Below are 26,746 nucleotides of genomic sequence, written 5' to 3'. Positions count from 1 at the left end.
CTTTAATCCCAGCACTCAAGAGCAGAAGAGCAGATGCAGGCAGATCTCTGAGTTCAAGATCAGCCTAGTCTACAAAGTGAGTGCCAGAATAGCCAGAGCGACACAGAGAAAACAAAACAAAACAAAAAAGAAAAAACAGGAAGTCTTCAGGTCATGAAAAACATGTAACAGCTTAAAGAAAATAAAATAGCATTCACTAAAATTAACAGAGGGGTAAATCAAAAAATTAAATGTCTGTTGTATAAAAGTACCCCTAATACATCATCAACAACCAACTGGAAAGTAAAGTAATGTAAAATCCTAGAGTACCTGACAAAAGGTATGTATCCTTCTAAAGAGGTCATAAAAAGACTGGCCAAGGGAAATAATAAGCCAAAAGGAAACAGGATCACATCAACATAATAGATGAAAAACTGTTAAACTGAATAGTATTTCCAGAAACATATCCTTGAAAACTGAGAGCAGGAAAAGATGTTTACAGATGAGCACAGGGGAAAAGACTCTGATGGCCGAATACCTGCTGTGAGAAATACTCATTATTTAGCTTGATGGATGATCCCAGATAGAAGAACAACAATCATCAGAAAGGATAAATTTACAGGTAATCTAAAATGACTACTGATTTTTAAGATAACATCATCTTTTTTTTTTTTTAAGATTTATTTATTTATTTATTATGTATACAGCATGTATGACTACAGGCCAGAAGAGAGCACCAGATCTCATACAGGTGGTTGTGAGCCACCATGTGGTTGCTGGGAATTGAACTCAGGACCTCTGGAAGAGCAGCCAGTGCTCTTAACCTCTGAGCCATCTCTCCAGCCCAAGATAACATCATCTTATGGGCTTCAAAATATATGAAGAGTTCAAGTACATGAAATGGCAACAAATACTGAAGAGTTAAGTATTAGTAAAATCTTTTGTACTGCATGGGAAATTTTAATTTGAAATTTTTAATTTTTAAGAATTACCTTTAAAATCTCATAAGGAAGCATTTGTATATTATCAAGTAACCCACCAAAAGAATAGTGAATGATACTGATTTCTCTTTATTTGCTTAACTTTTCTTGCTTTCACTAAACAATAGTAAAAGAATGTTTATCAAGCAACAAAATACCAGAAATCACTTGGTTCCTCCAAAAGAAAAAGGGGGAGAAAGAAGAAACAAACAAAATCCACTACAAACCCACAGCTGAGTCAGGAACAAGTAGCAAGATGGTAAACCAAATGAACCAATGACCTACTGAATGTAAACCAAATGTACCAATGACCTACTGAATGTAAACCAAATGAACCAATGACCTACTGAATGTAAACCAAATGAACCAATGACCTACTGAATGTAAACCAAATGTACCAATGACCTACTGAATGTAAACCAAATGTACCAAGGACCTACTGAATGTAAACCAAATGTACCAATGACTTACTGAATGTAAACCAAATGTACCAAGGACCTACTGAATGTAAACCAAATGTACCAAGGACCTACTGAATGTAAACCAAATGTACCAAGGACCTACTGAATGTAAACCAAATGTACCAAGGACCTACTGAATGTAAACCAAATGTACCAAGGACCTACTGAATGTAAACCAAATGTACCAAGGACCTACTGAATGTAAACCAAATGTACCAAGGACCTACTGAATATAAACTAAATGTACCAAGGACCTACTGAATGTAAACCAAATGTACCAAGGACCTACTGAATGTAAACCAAACGTACCAATGACCTATTAAAATGTAAATCAAATGTACAATGATCCAGTAAATGTAAACCAAATATTCCAAGCAAAAGATGATGCTCAGCCGGGCGGTGGTGGCGCACGCCTTTAATCCCAGCACTCGGGAGGCAGAGCCAGGCGGATCTCTGTGAGTTCGAGGCCAGCCTGGTCTACTGAGCGAGATCCAGGAAAGGCGCAAAGCTACACAGAGAAACCCTGTCTCGGAAAAACCAAAAAAAAAAAAAAAAAAAAAAAAAAAAAGATGATGCTTAAATTGGATGCCTTAAAAAAATGCAACTTAGGCCGAGCAGTGGTGGCTCACGCCTTTAATCCCAGCACTTGGGAGGCAGAGGCAGGCGGATCTCTGTGAGTTTGAGGCCAGCCTGGTCTACAGAGTGAGATCCAGGAAAGGCACAAAGCTACACAGAGAAACCCTGTCTCAAAAAACCAAAAAAAAAAACAAAAACCAAAAAAAAAAGCAACTTATAAGAACATAACTGATATACAAAGACAATAAAAACCTAATAAAAAGAATGGGGAAATATAGAATACAGTTTGGAAAGATGGTTTAATAAGTAATAGCATTTAACTACTCTTATAGAGACCTGGTTTGATTCCCAGCTCCAAGGGGATTCAACACCTCGGCCTCCTTGGGCATCTGCACTCATATGTATATACCTCTCACACGCATACAATTAAAAATAATAAAAATAAATCTTTAGAAAATATAGACTACAAAAAAGCTTTTAAAAAAGATTGTAAAACTACATTAGTGTCAAAGATGTAAAAAAAAAAGCTTTACTAGATATAAAGTGGGATATATATATCATAAAGGAATAAATTACAAAATTTAATGTACCTAATGTTAGAATCTTAAAATATACAAATAAAAGATTTATGGAACCAAATAAGGACTTATTTTCAACCAAAACCCAAAGCCTGAACCTATTTCTCTTAGTAATGGACAGGACAAAAGGAAACAGTAGGTACACACAAATTTTGAACACTATTTTTAGAATATTTATTTTGTAGATACAGGATAATGAAATTGTTAGGCAAGTATAGAACTCATTAGATTTTTCTGTACTCAATGACTCAGAATACAATCAACTTAGAGTATGGATATTTATGTTGGGACATAAAACAAGTCTCAACAAATTTCAAAGGACTGAGATGACACAGGATTTTCTAACTACACTGAAATTAAGAGAAAAAAAACAGAATGCTCAAATATTTGAAAATTAAAACATACACCTATAATCACAGCTCTGAAGAGAAAATTCTCCCACAAAATTAAAATTGGGTTTTTAATTGTTGCTGCTGTGGGTTAAACCCAATCCCATATATATGCTGGGAAGTCCTCCAAGGTTTAAGATGAAATAAACCCTTTCCTCCCCAAGTTGCTTTTGGTCATGTTTTCAATCACAGCAGTAGAAAACCAACTACCTCCATAATGATGCAGAGTGTTAAGAGAAGACAGTCATGTGAAGAATCAGACTGAAGTTAAGTGTCTTAACTTCGTTCTCCAATGTTAGAAGAACTTAGTTCTTTCACTTTGGAAAACTGACAGGATAAACTACTGCTAATCATATTCATTCTCAACTTAGTAGTTCTACTCTTCTACGTTCAATAGAAAATATTTATATGTATACCAAATGACATATATATGGATGTTCTTTTGAATTTTATGAGTTTATTCTATGTGTATGACTGTTTTGTCTAAATGTATGTCTGTTCATCATGTGCATGCCTGGCACCCATAGGGGACAGAAGAAGGCATCAGGACCCTTGGGGTTGTAGTTACAGACTGTTGGCAACTCTCATATGAGTGCTAGTCACACACCTGAAATTCAAAATCAGGTCTGTCTCATTTTAAGCAGAAGTAGCACCCATAAAGGCCAAGAAGATTTGTCCCTATAGACTTGGACAAGGCACTTACCTTTTCTATTTACTTCTCTAAGCTATAAAATGTGGATGTTATCTTGAATTGAAATTATACACAAACATATTTATTTTGTAACTAGTACTTAGTAAATCATAGCTTCTCTTCTGGTCTGGAAATAGTTTCAAATTAGTGAAGTTACAGCCTTACCTGCTGCAAATTCCTCAATTGTCATCAGTGGGAACCGGATTAAGGAAAGTGCTTTTCCTAGAACTTTCTGTTTGTTTCCAAACGTCACAGGCAATTGTTGTCTCTGACATTCTGCTTCTGCCCAACGTACAATAGCTCCAAAAAGTCGACTTTCTCGAATACTTAATGTGTCTCTTTCTAGAACTGCACAGAGTGTATCTACAGAGAAAATACAATAATAAAGAACATTTTGCTCTTTAATAAAGTATTGTTTATGTTAAGTTCTTAAAACTCAGCTAAACAAAGACCACACACACACACACACACACACACAAAAAAAAGCCAACAAAACTTCAGACTAGACACTTAAACCTATTAATAAAAAACTAGGATTTCCAGGTAAGATGGTGGATTAGCAGCATCCTCTGTGCAACCCAGTGAAAAGAAGGAACCGGGATAAAAACAATAAACTTTTACAATAGAAAGAATTGAAGAAAAAAGAACTAAGACTAAGATGAGACCTCTGCAGAGCCTCATGCTGAGATTCTCCAGCAGAGCTCTGAAGTGAACATCCTGGAAGAAACCACCCTCATCAGGCCTGGCTGAGACAGACAGAGAAGGCAGCAAGAGCTCTGCTGAACTTGCTGCAGTCTCCTTGTGCAGGTAGGAGGAGACTGGACACACCAGAGGTCATTACTCACAGGTAACTGACTGTGGGACTGGTTCAGGTGGTGGGAGCAGTGTAGGACAGGACCTCAGCCTTCCAAAACCCTGAGACGACTCGCCTATTCTGTTTAGTGAGTGATCTTTTCTGACTTACTTCCTAATAAATTCCTTATAACTCTTCAGCAGACTCTCTTGGATTTCTCGATGTAACTGAACCCTCAAACACTAGAGATGACATGTTACAACTAATGTGGGGTAGAAATGGAGTCTCTGGCAGCAAAGTGAAGCCCCTACTAGTCCTCCCCACAGCCCCCACATGTAATCCCTCACAGCAGGAACATCAACCTGTTTGAATGACTGAGACTAGCTGATATTCTGAAAGGATCACTTTGACTGTAGTAGGGTCTTGTTTTGTTATGTTTTGAGTAAGTATGATGTATTTAGTGGTTTGAATAAGAATGGCCCCCATAAGCTCACATATTTGAAAGTTTAGTCATTAGGAAGTGGCACTATTTAACTCGAGAAATCCACGGGAGTCTGGTTAAAGAGTATTAGGGAAATGTATTAGGGTAAATTGAGGATATACACTCACGAACACAAAATGGAGTAGACAGCTGAAGTCATCTTCTGATCTGACTGGAAGTGAATCCACCTAGCAGTTCAATCAGACCAGGAAGCAGACAGCAGAGGGGCTCATGACCATTCTCCCTTTCCTTTAAGAGGTCAGTACAATGTCAGGAAGCACTGCCCTATGGCCCAAGGTCATGGGTGGAGCAAATACCACTACAACTATTAGAGAAGGATCAGGAGCTGTGGCCTTGTTGGAGGAAGTGTGTCACTGGGGGTGGGCTTGGAGGTTTCAAAAGCCCAAGGCCCAGCATCTCAGCTTGCAGATCAGAATGTGGCTCTCATCTACTGCTCCAGCACCATGCTCTCTGCCATGATGATAATGAACAAAGTCTCTGAAACTGTAAGCAACTGCCCAATTAAATGCTTTCATTTATAAAAGTTGCTTTGGTCATGGTGTCTCTTCATAGTGACGTAATAGTGACATATGTATGTATGTACGTATGTATGTATGTATTTTTGAAACAGGTCTCACTAGGTAGCCCAGACTGGCCTCAAATTTGTCATTCTCCTGCCTCTGCCTTCTAAGTGCTGGGATTACAGGTGTACATCAACATCTCTACCTATGGCTATTGTATTGAGAAGAGATTGTGGTGGAGGCAGGAATAAAAGTGTAACCAGTTAGGAAGCTATAGTACAAACCCAGGTCAGAGTTGACAGTAGCCTGGACCAGGATGGCAGATGGAGTATCAAAAACTGATCATAGGCAGACTATTAAAATAAGGTCAGTTATTTTTAAGCAATAGCAGCCCCAGAAGTAGTGAGTTCAAAGGAAAAGGGACCTTTAGAAGCAAGCATACTAGAATACAATAAGCTGCAGTTTAACAAAGAGGAAACATGTAAAAAGTAGACATTCATACTTAATAAGCAAAGCAATCTTGTCTTATACAAGAGCTCAAAAAAATAAGTAAAACACTTCAGAGTCCCTAAATGTGTCACTCTAGAGTAAGAGTAAAATATAATGAGCATTAATAATCACAAGAATATATGATATTTATTTAGGAAACATTGTTTAATAAAGACAGGTAAAGTAAAATGTACTTTATCTTCCCCCAAAGAACTATTCTAATGTATGCAAACATTATTTTATGGAATCTTATTTTCTAAAGAACATAAGTAAAACAGGCACTACTATAAAACATCTAAGTTACATCTACAATTTTTAAATTACATTTATTTAGTGCATGTGCAGATGTCTACATGAATGTGAAGGCCAGAGGACAGCTTGGGAATGGGGCCAGTTCTTCTCTTCTCCCAGGTGGGTGCCTGGCCTTAAACTCGGGCTGTCAGGATTGGCAGCAAGCATCTTTACCCACCAAGCCATCTGACCGCCCACACTTTAAATTTAAATTAAAGGCATGCTATATTTATATACAGCAGAAATCAACTAACGCATTAAACATGAGTAAATTATCCAGAAAGACATATAAAAATTATTTTAAAAATCACTTTCTGCAGAACATACATTCACACTAAAGGTCAAATTTTGTTTATCAAGGGTGGGTAACACTGAAAGGTATTAGTCCTTAGAACAAAGTAGGGTCAATAACATGTTAAAATTTGGTTGAACAAAAATGTCTTAAAAACTGACATGTATTTATTATTTATTGTCGGGGGTGGTGTCATGGTATGGAAGTGATACATGGAAATCAGAGGACAATCAGTGGGCGTAGGTTCTTTCTTTCTACCACGTAAGCCTGGGCACTCAGGTCACCAGTGCAAAGGTCAGCACCTTTACTCACTGAGCCTTCTCGCAGTCCCCGGTATTTCTTTGTTTTTAACATCCAATTGTTCTTGTTTTCACTGTAGCTGAGCAAATGAGTTTGAACTAAGGCTCTATAACGCTTTTCACAGTTAAGTGAAGGTTAACATACTTCATTATTTGTTGGATTAAGAATACACAATGAGAGCCAGGTGGTGGTGGCACACGCCTTTAATCCCAGCACTGGGGAGGCAGAGGCAGGTGAGCAGGAGGCCAGCCTGGGCTACAGAGCGGGATCCAGATCAGCCAGGGCTGTTACACAGAGAAACCCTGTCTCGAAAAACAAAACAAAAAAAGAATACACAGTGAGGGACTGGAGAGATGCCGATGCCTCATATGTCAAGAGCACTGGCTGCTCTTCCAGAGGACCAGGGTTCAATTCCCAGCACCCACATGGCAGCTCACACCTGTCTGTAACTCTAGTTCCTGAGGATCTGATACCCTCACACAGACATACATGCAGGCAAAACACCAATGCATATAAAATAAAATTAATTAAAAACAAAAAGAATACACAGGGCTGGAGAAGGCTAAGTGGTTAAGAGCACCAGCTACTATCCCAGAGGATAGTTCCCCAGGTTCAATTCCCAGCATCCATGTGGCAGCTCACAACTGTCTGTAACTCCAGTTCCAGGGGATCTCACACCTTTACACAGACACATATGCAGGAAAAACACCAATGCACATAAAATAAAGTAAAATCATTTAAAAAAAAAAAAAGAATATACAATGAATGAGCTGGGCATGGTGGCTAACTGCTATAATCCCAGTGCTCTGAAGGCAGAAGCAAGAAGATCATCACAAGTTCAAGGCCTGCCTGGACGACAAAGTGAGTTCCAAGATGGCCTGGCCTACAGTGTGAGACTCTGCCTCCAAAAAATTCAACAAAGACAGACCTCCAATCTAATTCATTAATAACTTGAGTTAAAAATAAACTGAAAGTTGGAGTATGATACACCCCATCACACTGCTCTTGTTGGCACAATGTGAATTTTTACAGTTATTGTGTGTGTGTGTGTGTGTGTGTGTGTGTGTGTGCACGCACCACAGTGTACAGGTGAGAGTCAGAGGACACCTTATGGGAACTGGTTCTCTGATTCTACCACATGGTCCTGGGCCTCAAACTCCAGACACGAGGCTCAGCAGCAAGCACTTTATCCAGTGAGCTGTCTTGGTGGCCCAAGTCCATTCTGTTCCATCCACTCAACCAAGAATCTTCTCCCTAAAGCAAAAACCTAAGATAGCATATCCCTTCTTCTGGAACACATGCTCAAACCCTAGAGAAGAAAAAAAGTCCCTGAACTTAAGACAGCTCTAAGAACTTGAAGCCAGGGCCTTCTCCTCTCAGCTCCTATACTTTCTCTAGAGTTCCCAAACTCAACAAGTACATGTCAGGCAAACGGGCCTATGACACAGACACAGGTGGAGGAACACATAGGTCCTTGTACTGGCAGGCTTCTACTGGCAAATGTGTTAAAAAAATCATAGCTGAGCCTAAGATGATAAAAATGTAACAGATTGTCACTCATAAACATAATACAACACTGGGTGTTAAACAAATTAGCAAATATTTATAGGGTATCTACTTAGCAAACACCCACACTTTTAAGATTCCCAGGCTCTAATGGCATGAAAAATATAAAAACTATGTATAAAACAATTGCCACATGTAAAGCACACATGTAATGCAGGTAGTATGACTTCATGAGCAGATGAAAAACAAATGGAGCACTTGACAGACCCTTAACAAGAAACAATTAAGATTAAACAATGCTTCATTAACAACTCGAGAGTGTACTAGCTTTGCCCTTCAGTAAAACACAATGTACGAATTCTTCCCAAGGCACTTGAGAAGTGAACAGGTGAACCGACAATGGAACGCTAATCAACTATAAAGGAGAAGTACACTCGGTATCCCGGAAAGGGTAAGGTGTCCGATCTCAGACGACTCACGCCAGTGGTCTAAGCTGAGTGAGAACTACATGGTTGTCTGGAGAGCAGCTGGTCAGGGTGTTAACACACATGGACTACGTTCTGCTGTCTTCTGCACTAGAAATACCGTGGGAAACAAGACAAAGGCCCTGCCTTCCAGGAGTTTATAGTCTAGGAGAGGAAAGCAGACAACCAACACTTAAAAAAAGAGGAACACAACGGGCATTGTGGTGCATGTCTTTAATCCCAGCACTTGGTAGGCAGAGGCGGGTGGATCTCTGTAAATTAGAGGCCAGCCTTGTCTACAGAGTGAGTTCCAGAACAGTCAGGACTACACAAAGAAACTCAGTAAGTTTTTGGTCTTGAAAAACCAAAGAGAGAGAGAGAGAGAGAGAGAGAGATATGAATACCTAGTTAAGACTCTCAAATGGCAATAAATAAGAAAAATAAATCAGAGCAAAGAAACAAGAATTTTGTTTAGGTATTTAGTTTAATTAAGTAAGTCTGACATAGTCTGTCTCAGTTAACCTGCGGGCTGAGAAGCAGGTAGCCATACAAAGATTCAAGGGAAAAGGATTCCAGTCAGAAAGAGTAACAAATATAAAGGCTTGAAATATAATGACACCTGTCCAGTGTAAATGGAACAGGAATGAACAAGAAGCAAAAGACCAGGCAGTTGTACTGAGTAGGAGCTGTTAATTACAATTCTGTTTCCTTGTCTTAGAAAGTGACTAGTCTTGTACATACTAGCTTGTCCTGAAGTCAGGTGGATCTTCTGACTGAATTCTGGACAATGAAATAAAGGACAACATAAAGAAGCAATTTCAGAGCCACGTATTTTAATATGTGGTTATTTCCCCTACCATCTACTAGCAAGACACAGGCAGTAATCAGACCCTGAGAGCTACCTCTGGACATTACTCTCTGTGGCCCATTACATAAACGTAAAATGACCTTGCTTTTGTGTTGGAGCCAGAATACACTTTGGGGTTTGTTACTACAGCCAAGCCTAATCTTTCCTGACTTCCACAGGGCCTGATTTTCTAAGCTTTGTAAGAAGTTTGAATTATACTCTTACTGCAGTGGAAACAGAAGTAATACAGCCTGAATTTTCTATTTATGAAGATCACTCTGAGCTATCCAAATGAGAAAGAACACTGGCTTATATTAGGTGGTAGCAGCAGATAAGAAACAGTCAAGGTCGGGCGGTGGTGGCGCACGCCTTTAATCCCAGCACTCGGGAGGCAGAGCCAGGCAGATCTCTGTGAGTTCGAGGCCAGCCTGGGCTACCAAAGTGAGTTCCAGGAAAAGGCGCAAAGCTACACAGAGAAACCCTGTCTCGAAAAAACAAAAAAACAAAAAAACAAACAAACAAAAAAACCAGTCAAACATAGGGTTTGTTTTGAACATGGAATCATGGGTACCTAGTGTGAGACTGCATGTGGGGCACAAATGAAAAAGAATAAAAATCAAGGTTAAGTTCTGGGGTTTAAGCTTGAGCAATCTGGTCTAAAAATAGATGAAAAAACATTTCCTGTTGTGACTGAGAGAAAGGAATACAAAAATTTTTAGAGCATCAGACTTCTTGGTGAAGACTAAAAACAGCCAGAAGAGAACTGAAGAGTTCTAACACTGAGAAGGAAATTAACAGTTCTCTTTTGACTGTTTTGTATAAAATATGTTTAAAAATTTCTACAAATGAAACAGACAACAAGGTATATGACTTTCAATGCCAAAAGAGAGGGACTTAAAGACACATAATTCCAGTTCACCATTAAAAAAAAAAAAAGATAGTTTAAAGCTATGAGAATTAGCTTTCTCTCCTCTACTACAAAACCAAGTTCAAACCCAGAGCCCGTCACTGCCTGGTCCTCTGCCACTCGGAACAATGTGCCAGCATTTCCCCAACTTCACACATACCCCATGAGGCACCATACCACCTACCTCTAACGCCTAATGCTATCCGTTTCACTACTCAGAACTTTGTTTCTTGTGCTGCTGGGAATGGAATCAGGGCCTCACACAGGCCAGGGAAGTAATCTACCACTCAGCCATCCTCAGTCCAAGTACTATCCATTCCTTAAGGCTCCTGTCAGCACCTCTTTCGCCATAATTTCCCTAACATGACCCCAATTGAAGGTAACATCTCTTATTTTCTGCAGTTGCCAAGTCATTATTTCCCACGTCTGATACCTACTTAGACAGGCAAAAGTTCCGGCTACATGCTAGCTATTCCATTAACATGATAAATCCTAATGTTCACATATTTTGTTCCTTGACAAAATCTCTAGCTAGTGATTATTTAACAAAACAAATCACATTTTACTCTTCTTTTTACTTGCTCTAGGACCCTAGTACAATCCCATGAAGATGGTGAGAATCTTAGTTATTTGGTACATTTTGGAGTACACTGAGGTAGTTAGGATTTCCAGGAGTATTTTCACTAAAATGAAAGGAAGCACAACTCATAAGGAGGTACTCCTTCAGTCATTTGGAGAAAACACTAATGGACAGTTTTCCCGCCAGGCTGACAAGACATGGCGGTATCTACAGTGTAAACATTTGCTCCACGGGGACTTACCTATGTCAATATCAGTAAAGCCTTCCGCACTTATTGCATCCACTGTGCTCTTGTCTATGGTGTCTAGACAAAGACTGGCCAGCTGAGGTTCATCGAATAGCCGCGCCTACACACACACACATACACAGAAAAAATTCATCTTACTTTCAGTTACTTTACCTTCAGGCTGTGCACATTCCAAGTTGACAGTGTAGACAACTGTAATCGCTAATTATGCAAAAATACTGACAATGAGAAATGGAAGGCTAAAGAATACTAATGTTTCACTGAGCAATGAACTCACATTATCAACCATCTTGCTCCTTTTACTTTCCTATGCATATACACTACAGCCTACTTTCTTAGCTATTACTTAGTCTGATCCTAAACAAACTCTCTAGATTAGATAAAGCACACCAAACAGGTCCAGTGATGTGATTTGTTTGTCTAAGATCATGTAGTTAGATAGGCTGCAGTCTAGTATTTAAAATTTTAGTCTCACCATCACCAGTAACTAGAACATCAACTGTCAAGAATAAAAAAACAGATCAGTTTTGTTGTTGTTGTCGTCAACATTTCCTGTTGTGAAGGAAGTGGTATAAGAATTTAGAGCACCACAGCTCCGGGCACCCAGCTAATTAACCACGCCAGAAATGACACCCAGAACCTGGCATGACTGCAAAGTCGTCACTTAAAGTCAAATTCTTTTCTTAAAGATGTATTTATTTTTATTTTATGTCTATGAGCATTTGCATGCATGCATATATATGTACTATGTGTGTGCTTGGTGCCTGCATAGACCAAAGAACATTGGATCCCCTAGAACTGGAGTTAGGTTAAGACACCATTCGGTGCTAGAAACTGAACCTAGGTCCTCTAGGAGAGCAGCAAATGCTCCTTAACTGCTGAGCCATCTCTTTAGCCCCAGCAAAATTAATTTTAAAGGACTCAGTAACTGAGTTTCTGTGCATGTGTGTGCACATATGTATAGTACACACACATATGTATATGAGTGTATTGTGTAGGTAGATGCAAACTCATGTGCACACAGTGGCCGAGGATGATGTCAAATGCTTTCCTCGCTCACTCTTCACCTTGCTTTTTAGAAACAGGGTCTCTCACTGAACTTGAAGATCAACAGTTCAGCTAGGCTGGCTGGCCATGAGTCTCCTGAATCTTCCTGTCTCTGCCCATCAATGCTGGAGTTACAGATGCACCCTGACACGCACAGCACAGCTTGAACGTGGGTATCAGCGATCTGAATGCATGTCGTCTTCATTTTACAGGAGCATTTCACTGAGTCATGTCTCCAACCAGATTCAGTAATTCAGATGCAAACGAACAGTGTTCTCATTAGATTACACACTGGGCTTGTTTATATTCATTTGCTTTGTCAATTTGCTAATTTTAGCTTTAAATAATAAAAAGGTGTTAATATAATATTAACTCTATTTCATGTAATTTTCCCATAAAATTTGGAATTTTAAATTTATAGAAAGTTTTAAGGATAGCACGTGTGTACACCCTCAATGTATCCTATATCCAGATTACCTATCTAAAAGTTATCTACTATATTCTGTTTATTCTCTTTCCTTCATACAAATCTGTGTATACATACACCATTTGTGAGGGGGTAAGCCATGAGAGTAAGCTGCATATATTGTGGGCTTTTAAATTTCCTAAGAATAAGGATATTCAGGATATTCTCATATAACTTTAGTTTTGGTAAATACAAAATTAATACAATATTTACTAATTTACTAATGTTGGCTGATTTCAGTTTTGTAACTTTGACCTGGTCCAATTTTCTAACATTTTTCTGGTACAGGATCCAGTCTACAACCAGAGTATGTACATACTTAAAGAAAAGTTAATGCATTTTTTATAAAGTGAAACTCTAACAAACAGATTTTTGTTTCATTTTTTGTTTTTTTCAGGCAGGGTCTTTCTATGTGCTCTGGCTGTACTAGAACTCACTATGTAGACATGGTTGGCCTCAAACTCACAGAAATCTGCCTGCCTTTGTCTCCCAAAGTGCTGGGATTAAAGGCATGTGCCCACAGGCTCAGCTCATCAAGCAAAACAAGAGTTTTGGACAATTTTTGTGGTAACTATTTTTAATCCTTAATATACTATGAGCAATAGTACTGAGTTCTGTATGGAATCTGCTGCTTCAGGTTTCTCAATGTTTACTTTAGCACCATTTCTGGTCATAAGTCACAAACGTGCTCTTTGTATAAATCATGTAGCAGATGCTAACTCTCTGTTTTAGAGTGAACTTCTACAGATCCAAGTGAATGATCAGGCTTACTTTAAATCACTTTTGTGAGAGGTCCAACTTCACATGATCTGGTTCTCAGGCCAACAAAACTCAAGTCTTTTGTTTCCCTCCCTCACATTAACATGCTTGCTAATCGTGGTCCAGAATCACTAGTATCACCTGAAAGCCTATTAAAAGTACAGATTCTCAGGCCTCATCTCAGACCTAATGAACAAGAATCTAATGCATCATAATAGCCTGATTTTAGTCTCTTGGTTTATAAATAACAATAATTGAAATATAAAAGTTGTTACTTAGCTGGGCATAGTGGCACATGCCTTTAGTCCCAGCACTAGGGTGGCAGAGGTAGGTGGATCTTTTGAGTTCCAGGCAGCCTGGAAAGCCAGCACTACACAGAGAAACCCTAACCCTGTCTTGAAAAAAAACGACAACAACAACAAAAGTTGTTACTTAATCTGCTCCAATACATTAAAACTCCTTGAACAATAATCTTTTCAATCTTAGAATCAACTTATTTATTAGATACTTTTATCTAAATTTTTTTAACGTAGTAAATAGCACACATTTGTTATATGGCTTTGGTTAAGTTATTTCACCTCTGCCTCAATTTCTGCCTATCCCTAGGACTGAACACATGGCCTTGCTCCTTCCCTAAACCTCCTCATTCTTTCAGTTTCTTAATGGTAAATAAGTTTCCACTCTGAATAGCAATAGTTCATGAAGTTATAATAAGGCTTAAATTGATACCTATAAAATACTAAGAAAGCAAGCCGGGCGGTGGTGGCGCACGCCTTTAATCCCAGCACTTGGGAGGCAGAGCCAGGCGGATCTCTGTGAGTTCGAGGCCAGCCTGGGCTACCAAGTGAGTTCCAGGAAAGGCGCAAAGCTACACAGAGAAACCCTGTCTCGAAAAACCAAAAAAAAAAAAAAAAAATACTAAGAAAGCTATTTGACTCAACAGCCACTACCCAATACACTCTGCTATTATTATTAGCTTGGTCTCTGGCATATGTGGATTTCTGTAACTATGGCCAAGAAGAGTGACATCAGCAAGTTCTTTCTTCAAGTACAAATATTTAATAAAAGAAGTCTGCTTTTAAAGCACCCAATAAACAACTGTAAAGATGAGCTCGGGGCCCTGGCATCACTTACTGTGAGGTTTTAGACAGGCAGTTAATTTGCCCAGATTTTAATTTTCATTTATAAAATGAGAAATGACCTAGGAGTCACCAGTAATTATTTCTAATACAAAAATTCAAGAAGAATATATATTGTTTCACATAGATGCATTATGTTGTCCAGGCTGGTCTCAAACTTCTGGACTCAAAATAATCCTTCTGTTTCAGCTTCCTGAGTATTGTAACTAAAGGCATGTGCCATCATGTCAGGCAGGATTTTATTTTATCTATTCATAATTTTTAAAAGTTCATATAAAGTATTAAAACACTATCTAAAAAGAGAAATAATTTATTTTCATCAAAAAAGTTCAGATTACAAACACAACAAAATGCTAAATATTACATGTTAGGGATGGCTAATGGTCCTTTAGTTATGTTCTGTTTATAAAAACATCACCAAGCTGCACACTTACAGTATGTGTACTTTTCTGTATGGACTGTACTTAATGTGGCACAAAAAGTATTTCATATAAACCTAATACCATAACTGCTCCAGTAATGGGTTAGGAAGCTTCCAGGCATAGGCACAGAAGTAAAGATAGTCAATCTTAGAACCTCTCTGATATTAAATACTCAATGTTTATTTCAGATTCAGCAAAAATTGAAAATGAAGCTGTCCAGAAAATCTTAAATATATTTTCCCAAATAATCACAAAATAACTATATATACAAAAATAACTACATATTTTAAAATAATGATCTAGAATTATCCAGGTAATATTAATATTTATATAATATTAATTAGTAATATTTTTATATAAATATGTTCAGTTTTTATTGTTGTTTTTTGTTGGTTGTTTTGAAACAGGGTTTCTCTGTGTAGCCTTGGCTGTCCTGGAACTTACTCTGCAGACCAACCAGGCTGGCCTCAAACTCAGATGGGGAGAGACTCCTTGTAAGCCCTATCCCTGGAGACCTTTGGCAGCTGAGACCCCTTGAGCTGGGCCTGACCCCTGAGGAGCTCCAGGCCAGGCTCCAACCCCCAAACTTCCCTAAGGGCCCTAAGTGTCCATTCCCAGGCCAGAAGCCAGGTCCCACCCTACAGGGAGAAAAAAAAAAAAAACAAAAAAACAAAACCACGAATCCCTGACTCTCCCCAAGATCAGGCTACATAATCCCTCCAATCCCAGGCCACCTTGGAAAACTCGCCGTGCCTCCCCACCTCAAGAAACCCTATATAAGCCTTGTGTTCTGCCCAGTTCTCTGCTTTGTCTCACCCAGGCAGAGGCAGTCACTCTCCAGGGTCTTTCCTTCCCAATAAATCTCTTGGAAGGTTTGTTGTGCGGTGTGACTTTTTGGTATTCCTTGGCTCCTGACTACCAGGATAACTTTCCATCCAAGCTGTAACACTTACACCAAGTGCTAGGAGTAAAGGCATGCACCACCTCACCCAGCTTATGCTCAGTTTTTAAGCTACTATTTTAGCTATATTTACTTACCTGAGTAAGCAACATAAAGGCATTATCTGCCCTAAGGTGTTTGGTGAGAAATTCTACACAGTGTGCTTCCAGGGCAGGGACTGCATATTTCTTGGCAGTATAAAGAGTGGTCATAACAGTTTCTGGCCCAATCTGAACTTCATCTGAATACAAAAATCTGAAAAGCAATGAAAAAACTTAAATAGATGATCAGCATTGTTTTAGATAAGCAATCCATCAGAATTAACCTTTAAATAAGCAAACAAAAGAAAAAAAACCCTGAAATTTACATCAGAGTAAGATGAACCTATACAGACATCATACTCTTATTCCTGAGAGGCACAAAGTAATTCCATTTTCAGAGGAGGTTAAGTAGTGCTCAGGAGACAGATGCCAAACAAATGTTCCTTAAGTGAAACTTCGGCTCTTTTTAGTACTCGATAGCTGCTTACAAGAACAGTAGTTCACTAATGTCTCCCTCATCAAAGGATATTCCCTTGAGTAAATTTACTGTTAGCTAAGGTCACATCTCCAAATGATAAAAGATTCATTTATTTCTTGATAGCAGAACCTTCTTATTCCTTAAACCCTTTCATAGTCATTCCAGAATCAGCACAGACCACAGACTAGAGAGCTGGGGCTTTAGAGAGGAAGATAATGTAATAATCCAGTTGGGCTGTATCCACAGGTTGCATATTCATGGACTCAGCCAAATCTCTATCAATAATACGTGGGGGGAGGGGGGGTTGGAGGCAGTGCTCTCATTATCTACTTGGTGTGTGGCTTTAAGCAAATTATCCCAGTGTGACTCCCCAGAGATGAAAATAGCAGCACATACTTGTAATGTTGTAGTGAGAATGAACACAATTTAAAACATACAGCACTTTCAGTAGAGCCCAACAAAAATTAATCAGAGTAAATGTTAGCTGTTCATTAATATAAGGTCTCATGAAATTTTTTCTTCCTCTGTATTTTGGAGTAGTTCTTTTCTCTATCCCCCCTCCCCCCCCCCCACACAATGACATTCAGATTTCTAGAAATTCTGCTTTGTTCCTGATTGTTCTTCCCTCCACAACTTTATGTCTTTGTTTTATGGACACAAAAACTTCCACAAGTTTCCAAGACACTTAATAGAAATGTTTAGGTTTTCTTCTTTTCTATGCTTCCTTGAAATTCCTACGTTCTGTTTATCTTTGTCATTCACATTCACATTCTGGTTTTCTATGTGTGTCAAGGGGTCAATATCTCTAAATTCAGTAGTTAGCAACTGTTCTAGGTCCAGATAAAAACGTCTTGCAAATGCAAAGCCTGGGTGGGAGTTCCCAGTATGTGGAAGCTGCTGACCAGCATCTTGCCTTACAGTGGGAAGCCAGCCTTGAGGTCAAGGACCCTCATGCCATTATGAGAGCTTTACCTAGAGGTTCCAAAAGCACAGCAGCAGTTCTATCTGTTGCCAGGCAGTCTGCTCAAGTTTGGAGGAACCTTCAGCTGTCATCAGTACATGGTTGAGGACGTCTATAAGGAGGGTTTAAAAGAATCTCTATGTCTTAGCACTAGACTTTCTTTCTACCCTCTTCACTACCAACTCCTAGCTGGGGTTCTACCAGAATAGCTCCCGGCTCCACTGCAGCTCCTTCTGCGACTCTAGGCTCCAGATTCAGGACTCTCATTTTACCCACACAATTTCTAAGTACATTATCTGTTTTCTACACCTTGGCCATTCCTTTTCTTCTCTGTTCAATATGTAATAGGCATATTGTCTTTCCTATTATCATTTTAATTGAAGGAAAGATAGGAGATAAGAACACAAAGCTGAAGTATATGGTTCTATATCAATCTATGTTGGAGGCCCCAATTTAGGCGGGAGGCATCAAATACCTGTGACTACATTCTAGGTACAAAAAAGAATTGTGTTTTAGATTATTCTGCATGTGATCCTTCACATTCAAATTGTTTTTATTAAATTTCACTTCAGTAATAAGCTTTAGTTTATATCAAGGAACACAATCATTATTACATTAAATAATCATCTGACTCTAAAGCCATAGCTTGCAGACATTGCTCATTACTACAATAATACCCTCTTTATAAAGGCACTTCAACTGGAACATCAGTTTCATTATTGCTGTCAGTACTAGAGTTACAGATCCCCTAAGCAGTTTGTTTTTAAGTTTAGAAACACCATGAATTATTACTGCTCAAGCATGCTTCCTTTTTCATATCTGTTGCTAAGACAATTACAAATGAATGCTGTGGCTTGTTCGCAACATACTTTTTTTGTATTAGCCTAACTTAGTGCTATTTTGGTTTTTATCCTTGGATTTCTTATAAGATGCTTTAAATTATTATGAGACTGCAAGTTAAACACTGGATTGTAAACAGTAAGGGAATTTTCCCCCTGCAGCACCAGACAATGTGTGGGCAAATTTTAATGATTACACATTAACAGACTAGGCAAAAGTCTCTATGTAACATCAACAAGGGGGATAGGGTAGTATTTTCATTTCTAATAGAAAAGTTACTAAAAATCCAAGAATCCTCTTGCTCATGTTTCATTTATATGTTCTCTGAAATATATTTAATCAGTAGAATTTCTTTTTCTTTAAAGATTTGTAAAATTTTATGTATATGAGGCCGAGTGAGTTTGATACAAGAGCCTACAAAGGCCAGAAGAGTCTCAGATTCCCTGGTACTGGAGTTACAAGGGAGCTGTGAGCTGTCATGTGGGTTCTGGGAACTAAATCCTGTTGTCTACAAGAGCAACAAGTCCTCTTAATCACTGAACTATCTATCTCTCTAGCCCCCAATTGGTAGAATTTTTATATTAAGGAAACCTAAGAAAGACACAACTAAAACTTAACCCTGACATGATCATAATTCTCTAATTTTAATTATTAGTGTGCGTGCATGACACATGTGTGGAATTGGCTCTCCCCTTTAACCTGTACATGCTCGATTCCGACTGTTGGCTTGCACAGCAAGCACCATAGTGCAGGCCAACTCTTTGTATTTTAAAGGGACAGCAGAAGCTCCCAGACACAACCTTCAAGGCCAAGAGCATAGAACGGAGAAATGACTGTACGTCATCAAGTATATCTGTTTTCTTATCTACACCCCAAAGATGGTCTCCAAAAAGATAAAAATTTAAGGCTATATTTATTATAACTTTTAAGAAAATTTGAGCCAGGCAGTGGTGACTCACACCTTAATCCCAGCACAGGTGAGTTTGAAGCCAGCCTGGTCTACTGAGCTAGTTACAGGACAGCCAGGGCTACACAGAGAACCCTGTCTTGAAAAAAAACAAAACAAAATAAAGCACCTTTTTTTTCTTTCTTTCTTTTCTTTTTTTTTTTTTTTTTTTTTTTTGAGATAGGGTCTTATGTAGCCAAGTTGCAGGCCTTAACTTTCTGATCCTCAAGCCTCCACCTCCCAAATGTTGGGGTGACAAGTGTGCCACCACACCTGGCTAATTAAAATAATTATATGCACATGTGGTGGGTGTGTGGAGGCTGACTTCTGGAACACCATTCAGCTCCTGTGAAGGCCAGGGAGCCCCAGGGTCCTCCTGCCTTAGCCTGCCCAGCCTTGGGACTGCAAGTACCTGCCTGCCACATCAGGCAATTTCATGCAGGTTCTGGGAAGCAGATCTACGTTCTCCTGTTTCCAAGGCCAGCACTTTACCATTTCAGTTGTTCCTCCAGCCCTGAATTAAAACAGTTTTGGAAGGATAGAGTGAAACTTGATTTTATATTAGGGAGAAACGAGGTTACAAGACCACATCTGAAGAGTTTTTTATCCCAATGATCCATTTTATTCAAAAGCATTCTTTGAAGGACCATATATATATCATTAGGCATTGTGATAAATAACAGAGCTACAGAAAGGGTAAGATAGCTTTGTGAGTGTAAATTTATAGTTTGATATTGAAATGTTTAAAAAGTAACACACACCCCCCAAAAAAAATAAACAAAAAGCTGAGTGGTGGTGGTACACACCTTTAATCCCAGCACTCCGGAAGCAGAGGCAGGAGGATCTCTGTGAGTTTGAGGCCAGGCTGGTATACAGAGAGCATTCCAAGACAGCCAAAGCTACAGAAAAACCCTGTCTCAAAAACCAAAAAGAAAAAAAAGTAATGTCACAAGAACATAAGTGTCAATTAGGCACTAATATACAATAACTAATCACTTAAGAGGCCCACATTAAGTCACGCCTTCTAACATCAATGCTGTTACATAGATCTCTGTTGGTTCACATGATTCCCATTCACTACTCATCAACAAAATGTAGCAGAGCAAATGTCAGCTCCGAGCCTACGCTTTAAGAATACTTGGCAGCTCCTACTTTTGTTCAAGAAATCAAGCTGCTGAAACGACCAGCTGGAAAAGGCACATGGAAAAGAAGATCTCAGACTATTAGAAAATCATCTCAGAATCTGAGTCAAATCCTCCATATGACCCCAGCCATAGATGCTGTCTGAAATCCATGCATGAAACCTTAAAGATTTGCCAAACAATCACCCAGGAGAGCCCATCAACCCAAACAGCTCTGAAGATAATGAAATGGCTGTTTAAAACCACCAGGGGTTGGAGTGGTTTGTTCTAGGGTAACATGTAACCAAAACAGGCCGAGAGATTAAATGAGCTAGTGTACAAATCTGCCCGGGGGGAAGGAAACAGTGATTTAATCAAAAAAGGAAAGCCCCAAATTATGACCTGAAGTATAATAATTACTGTCTTTTAGGTAGAGGCTGCACAGTTAGAAGAGGCCTTGGAAGGCAAGCATTAAAATAGGGAAAATGTCACCAGTAGTAATTGGGTGGGGACACATCACAAAGGCCTTTAATACCTCTAAGTATTGAACTTCATCCAACAGACAAAAATCCCTAAATGATTCAGAGAAATCATAGGGTGACATGAGTGCTAGAGGGAAAAATGTCAACAGAGAGAAGTCTAAAGACAGTAGTTTGGTAAAGAAACGCAAGGGGGAAGGGGTAGAACACTCTGGCATGGTCCCCAAATGAGAAACGTGCCGAGAAGAGGAGCACCAAAACTACAACTTCCTCCCCGGGACTCCTGAATAAGAGTGCGTGCGTGCGTGCGTGCGTGCGTGCGTGCGTGCGTCCGTTCGCTCCATGTGTTTTGTGTGCTCCCTCCCCAGGGTTATCAAGAGCGTACATCTTATCACATCATCAGGAATTCACTCTCATTTCTCCCAACCCTCAGGACATTTAACACAGCTGACCAGCTCCACAGCTGGCGTTTGTCCACTCTCTCAGGATACCTCCTGCTTCCGTCTCTCCCCTGACAGCTGCCTGTTTCATGCTCCCTTCCCTCCCACATCTCCACAAGCTTCCAGATCCCCAGGTTCATCCTTGTACTTCTCTTCACGATCCACTTCTTTCCCAGGTTAATTTCATTCAGTTAAATCATTACCATTCACTCTTAATTTTCTCTGGTTCTACTCTCAAATAGAACCGGAATTTGACCACTTCTCATCACATCCCCTACCTCCCTGGAGGCGCACCATCATTTGAGTAGACTACAGCAAAACCTCTTGATTTATCATCTGCTCCGTTTTACTACCTGTATAATCTCCAAATAACAGCCAGATGAGATTTTAAGATGGAAATAGGATCACAGCACTCCACCTAAATCCTCTACAACTTTTCTCTCGTCCCCAGATGAGAACTCACAAGTCCTTCCTCTCAGTCTGTCACGCCCTGCCTGGTCTATCCTTACCACTACCATCTGTTCATCTGCTTAAAGCACACTAGTGTACTCTTGTGCTCTAACAGGACAAAGTTAAGGTCTAAGATGTGCTCTTAAGGGGAAGGGTGCCTTAACACTTTTAGATCGGCAGTTCTTAAATTTAGTCAGTGTAAAAGTCACTTAGGAAAAGTATTTAAAACGCTTTAAGGTTTCACCTCTAAACATGACACCAAAAGGAGAGACCTAGAAACTGAACATCCCGGTGGATCAAGGTGCAGGTGACCAAGGAATCATTTTGTTGTATTTCTTTTCCTGGATGTACGTGTAGGCAGGTACACAGTGGCACACACATGGAGGTCAGAGGACAGCTTGCAGGAGTAGGTTCTCTCCTTTCATCATGTGGCTCACAGGGATCTAGCTCAGGTCTGCACTGTGCCACGTCTCTGGCCTTAACACTTTAAAAAAGACTTCTAAACTGCGTAATTTAAGCAAGCTGTATCTAGTCCTCCTAGTAACTTCAAAATGCAAATGACCCAGATACTAGCCTTGAGGCTGCACAACTATCCCCATAAATGAAAGTGAATTAAATGCTAGAACTATGAGAACAAAGACAGAAAACGGTGCCGTCGGTTTTCCAATTCAACACCTCTTGCTTAGCATATTGGTTTGCCTTCTCTCCTATCTCCAGGTACAGCGCTGGTTCCATTCCTTCTCAGGCGTTACTATGGTGCAGGAAATTCAAAATGCTACCATAAACATTCCCCATAGTGTTACCTGGTTTTCATAAACATCACAGTGATTGCATTATAGTCCATCAAGTGGACCTAGCATTGTTTATCAAACAATCAATTTATTCCCTTGGCTTGACTTCTTTCCACATTATTATGAAGAATGCTACTGTAGATCTTTTTTCGATGTTCCTATGTGTGGAAAAGAAATCTAAAGTGTCCAACTTTTTTTCAAAGGCTTTTTATGAACATTTTTCGTGAGAAAGTGTTCCTATAGCCATCTTTTAAAAAATTTTTTTGGTGGGCCAGCACTTCGGGGGCTGAAAGCAGGTGGATCTTTACGAGTCCGAACCCGCTTGGTATACATACTGAGCTCCAAGTCAGCCAAGCCCGCATAATGGAACCCTGTCCCAGAAAATAAAAAAAAAAAAAAAAAAAAAACCCAAAACAAAACAAAAAAATTGGGGTTGATGAAAAGGAGAAAGCATTTCACTATTTTAATTTGCACTTCCTAATTTACTAAAGAGGTTAAAGGTTCTTTAGCTGTAGTTCCTCTTTTCTATTTATCTTGTCCTTTATCCATTCATTAATGGGACCGTAATATTTATCTCTAGCTGCTATTTCACTCCGTACGCATCTTCTTGACCAAGCTGGGAGCCTTCCTTTGTGGACGCTTCTGTTCCACTGACCTGCCTGTTTACGTCAGAATTACTCAAGACTCTGCTAGCTTAAAAACACACCACTCGGGCAGCCAAAACCATCCTAGTATAATGAAACACACATGGTCCTCTGGGAGCTGGCTCAGTTATCTTGGGCGAGTTGCTTTTCTGGTCCTTTGTCCCATTTGTAAAATTGGGGTAAACAACACGATCTACCTCCCTAACAGGACTGTTGCGATTAAAAACGAATCACGCCAAAGTGATACTCCCTTCCATGAAAGAAAACTAAACAGCTATCGATCTCCTACTCTCGAATCATCAGAAAGCAAACTCTCAACACCAGTAGCGGGGGTTTAGGGTACAGTAAATGTCACCTTGTTTGCCGGAACACGAAGCAGGTCAGCTAGTACCTGTTAACGGCTCTTACTTTGGGGGGGGGGGGGTGTTGACAACAAACCGTGAAGAACCTGACAACACCAGTCCTCCAAGATCCTTCAGCTACCCGGCCCGTCCTCCAAACAAAAACAAATCTTGCAAGTGGGCCATCAGGGCAGCCCACCCCCGTCCTCGGCTCTGCCCACTTGACTCTGAAGCCCGGGCGACAATTCCGGCCCCGGAATGTGACAGCGCCCTTCAAACGGCAAAGCGCACACCGCTGGGATGACGACCCTGGCTTTCACCGTAACGACTGGCCCGAGCTCCCCGAGCATCTCCGGCCGGGGAGGAGCCGAGGGAGGCCGGCGCGCCTGGCCCAAGGTCACCCGGGAGTGGGCGCCGGCCCGGCCGGGTGCCGCCTCCCTCCGGGCCGCCGGCCACGGGCTCCGCGCGCCGCGCCGCTCACCTCAGCAGCGCCAGGAAGGCAGCGGGCTCCACGTCCGGCAGCTCGATCTCGGCCGACGTCGTGGCCATGCCGCCGTTGAACATGGCGTCGAAGACGGCGCTGCCGGCCGCCAGGACGAAGCGGTGGGCGGGGATGCGCTGCGGGCCCCCGGCGGCCGCCGCGCCGCGGCCCTTGCCGAGGACGAAGCGCACATCGCTCAGCAGCTCCGAGTTGAAGAGGAAGGCGAAGCGCTCCTTCAGCGACGCCTTGGTGGCCTGCCAGTTGTAGAGCGGCTCCCGCTGCAAGGGCAGCAGCGGCCCGAGCGCGGACGGCGACGGCGAGGGCGCGGGCGCGGGCGGCGGCGGCGGCGGAGGGGCCGGAGGACCTAGCTCCGCCTCAGCCCCGGCCGCCGGCTCCCCGGCCGCGGCCGACCCGAGCGAGGCCATCCTCCCGCTGCGCGGCTCCGCTCACTGAGCGAGCAGCCGACGCGCCGCCGCCATCGTCGAGCCGCCCCGAGGCCGGCACCGCCCCCTCCCTGCCTTCCGGGAAAGGCGCTTCCGGCCGCGCGTCCCCGCCCTCCGGCAGGGCGGCGTTGCCGGGGCGGGAGGGCGGAGGGGGAGGAGGAGGGAGGAGGGGGAGGGAGGAGGGAGGAGGAGGGGGAGGAGGAGGAGCCGCGCGGCCTCGGGAGTGCTCGCCGCCCACCGCCCACCGCGCCTCCCCGCCGGCGCCCATCGTCTCAGCGGGGTTCAGCCGGCCTCTTCCTCTTGGCTGCCATGCGAGGACGCGGCCCCAGCCCTCTTGGTGGGGGAGCTGGAAGTGGAGGGACCTCGAGGGCATGGCACGGGAGTTTGTGGAGGGGAGACGCCCTGATGTCGTCCAGCCGGGATGGTGGCCCTGTCACCTCCCCGATGGCTGCACCACCCTGGACTCCCCACTAGCAGAGCTGAGAGGCTAGGAACCCCACTGATCTCTCCCCGGGTCTGCAGGTTCCTTACCCCTCCGGTCTGTCCAGGCTCCACTACGCGCCCCGAGAGCAGAGCGAGTTCCTCCTCCATTTCCATGTCTGTGGTGGAGGCTCCTGCCCAACCCTCTCCTAGGCCTTGTTTCCAGTTCCTATACAGAACAAACCACCCTGTAAGCCAGAACTGCTCTTGCCTATCCCAGCAGTTTGGGAGGCCGAGGCAGGAAGTTGGCTGCAAGAGGGAGACCAACCCGGGCTGCGAACAGAGACCCTGTCTTAACTCCTCTCCTCTCAAAAACAAATGGGAAATGCGCTGACGTGTGAATCTCCTTTCAGGCAGTGTAGCTATGTAGTTGTCAGTGTGTGGGAGCCTTTCTTGAACCTTGCAGAAATAAGTAGATCCCAAGATAAATCAGTTGTTAGAGGCAGAAAGTAAAACGGACCCAGAGAATGATTCATTACTAGGTGAGAAACCTTCCGGTTTACAAATGTCAAGTAATTTAAGAGTCCTAAACTTGGCCGGGTGGTGGCCGCGGCGCATGCCTTTAATCCCAGCACTCGGGAGGCAGAGCCAGGCGGATCTCTGTGAGTTTGAGGCCAGCCTGGTCTACAGAGTGAGTTCCAGGATAGGTTCCAAAGCTACACAGAGAAACTCTGTCTTGAAAAAAAACAAGAAAGAAAGAAATGAAGAGAGAGAGAGAGAGAGAGAGAGAGAGAGAGAGAGAGAGAGAGAGAGAGAGAGAGAAAGAAAACAAGATGGAGGAACCTTTGCAGTATCTTGCCCTGTCATAATATAGCACCTCACTCTGGCTTACTCTCCCACTCTCAACTATACAAATATGAAAAATATATAAAAGAACTGTGTGAGGGCATCGCTAAAGGAAAGATTATTTTGATACTTAATGAAACAGGAAGGAAGACTTTCATTAAGATTGCTGCAAAGGGGCATTGAAAAACCAGACTCAGCTGTGAATTCCGCAAAGCTAGCTAGGGATTTGTGACCAAAAACCAAAGTGAAAGTCAACAGATGGAAACTTAAGAGGACACATGAAGGCTAGGAAGATTCTTGCTAGAGTAGATGCTTGCTAAGACTGGGTTCTGACAGACTAAAGGCAGGACAGGGGCTTCTATTGAAGCCTAGTTGAAGAGGGGTTCAGAACTTGCCTAAAATGTGACCAATAAGAACGTACCCACTTTGTAGAGGAACGGATACAGAGATCTTGAGACTTGAGGGAACAGAATCCTTAGGAGAAAGAAGCACCAGGTCAGCTTCTACTCTTGAGGATGTTTTCTGAATTGTTGTTTGTTTCCCAAGCAGAAAGACTTAAGGAAACACGTTGTGAAGCTGCAAAAGCTGGGGAAAGTCTTGGTGATAGTGAATGGCAGAGAGCTCAAAACCAGGCAGGACATTCCAAGAAAGGAAAACCACCAATATTCATGAATATGGGCGCAAAAATCCCCAACAGCAACAACAAACCTAACAAATCGCATTTATCAACATATCCAGAGTAGCATGCTGGGGCTAGAGAGATGGCTCGGTAGTTAAGGCTCTTCCTGCTCCTCAAGAAGACCAGAGTTTGGTTCTCAGCACCCATGTCAGGCCCTCACAACCTGTAACTCCAGCTCCAGAGCACAGCTGCCCTCTTCT

At 41.6% G+C, this 26,746-nt stretch overlaps 1 protein-coding gene across 1 annotated transcript in view; it reads right to left on the bottom strand.

Moving 5' to 3' along the window:
- Btbd1 (BTB domain containing 1) overlaps nucleotides 1-24,598 on the bottom strand; it is a 38,839-nt gene extending 14,241 nt beyond the window's left edge. The window contains exons 1-4 of the mRNA XM_059272187.1: nucleotides 24,159-24,598; nucleotides 16,244-16,400; nucleotides 11,367-11,472; nucleotides 3,820-4,017 (exon numbers count right to left, since the gene is read on the bottom strand). Of these exons, the coding sequence (XP_059128170.1) occupies nucleotides 3,820-4,017; nucleotides 11,367-11,472; nucleotides 16,244-16,400; nucleotides 24,159-24,583 (886 nt within the window). The 5' untranslated portion in view covers nucleotides 24,584-24,598. The remainder of the gene's footprint in view (nucleotides 1-3,819; nucleotides 4,018-11,366; nucleotides 11,473-16,243; nucleotides 16,401-24,158) is intronic.
- Between the last annotated feature and the right edge of the window lie 2,148 nt (nucleotides 24,599-26,746).

Source organism: Peromyscus eremicus, chromosome 1, assembly GCF_949786415.1.
Source record: "Peromyscus eremicus chromosome 1, PerEre_H2_v1, whole genome shotgun sequence".
Classification (NCBI taxonomy): Eukaryota; Metazoa; Chordata; class Mammalia; order Rodentia; family Cricetidae; genus Peromyscus; species Peromyscus eremicus.
Note: the sequence above shows the minus strand (reverse complement) of the source record. Positions and strands in the feature narration are given on the sequence as shown.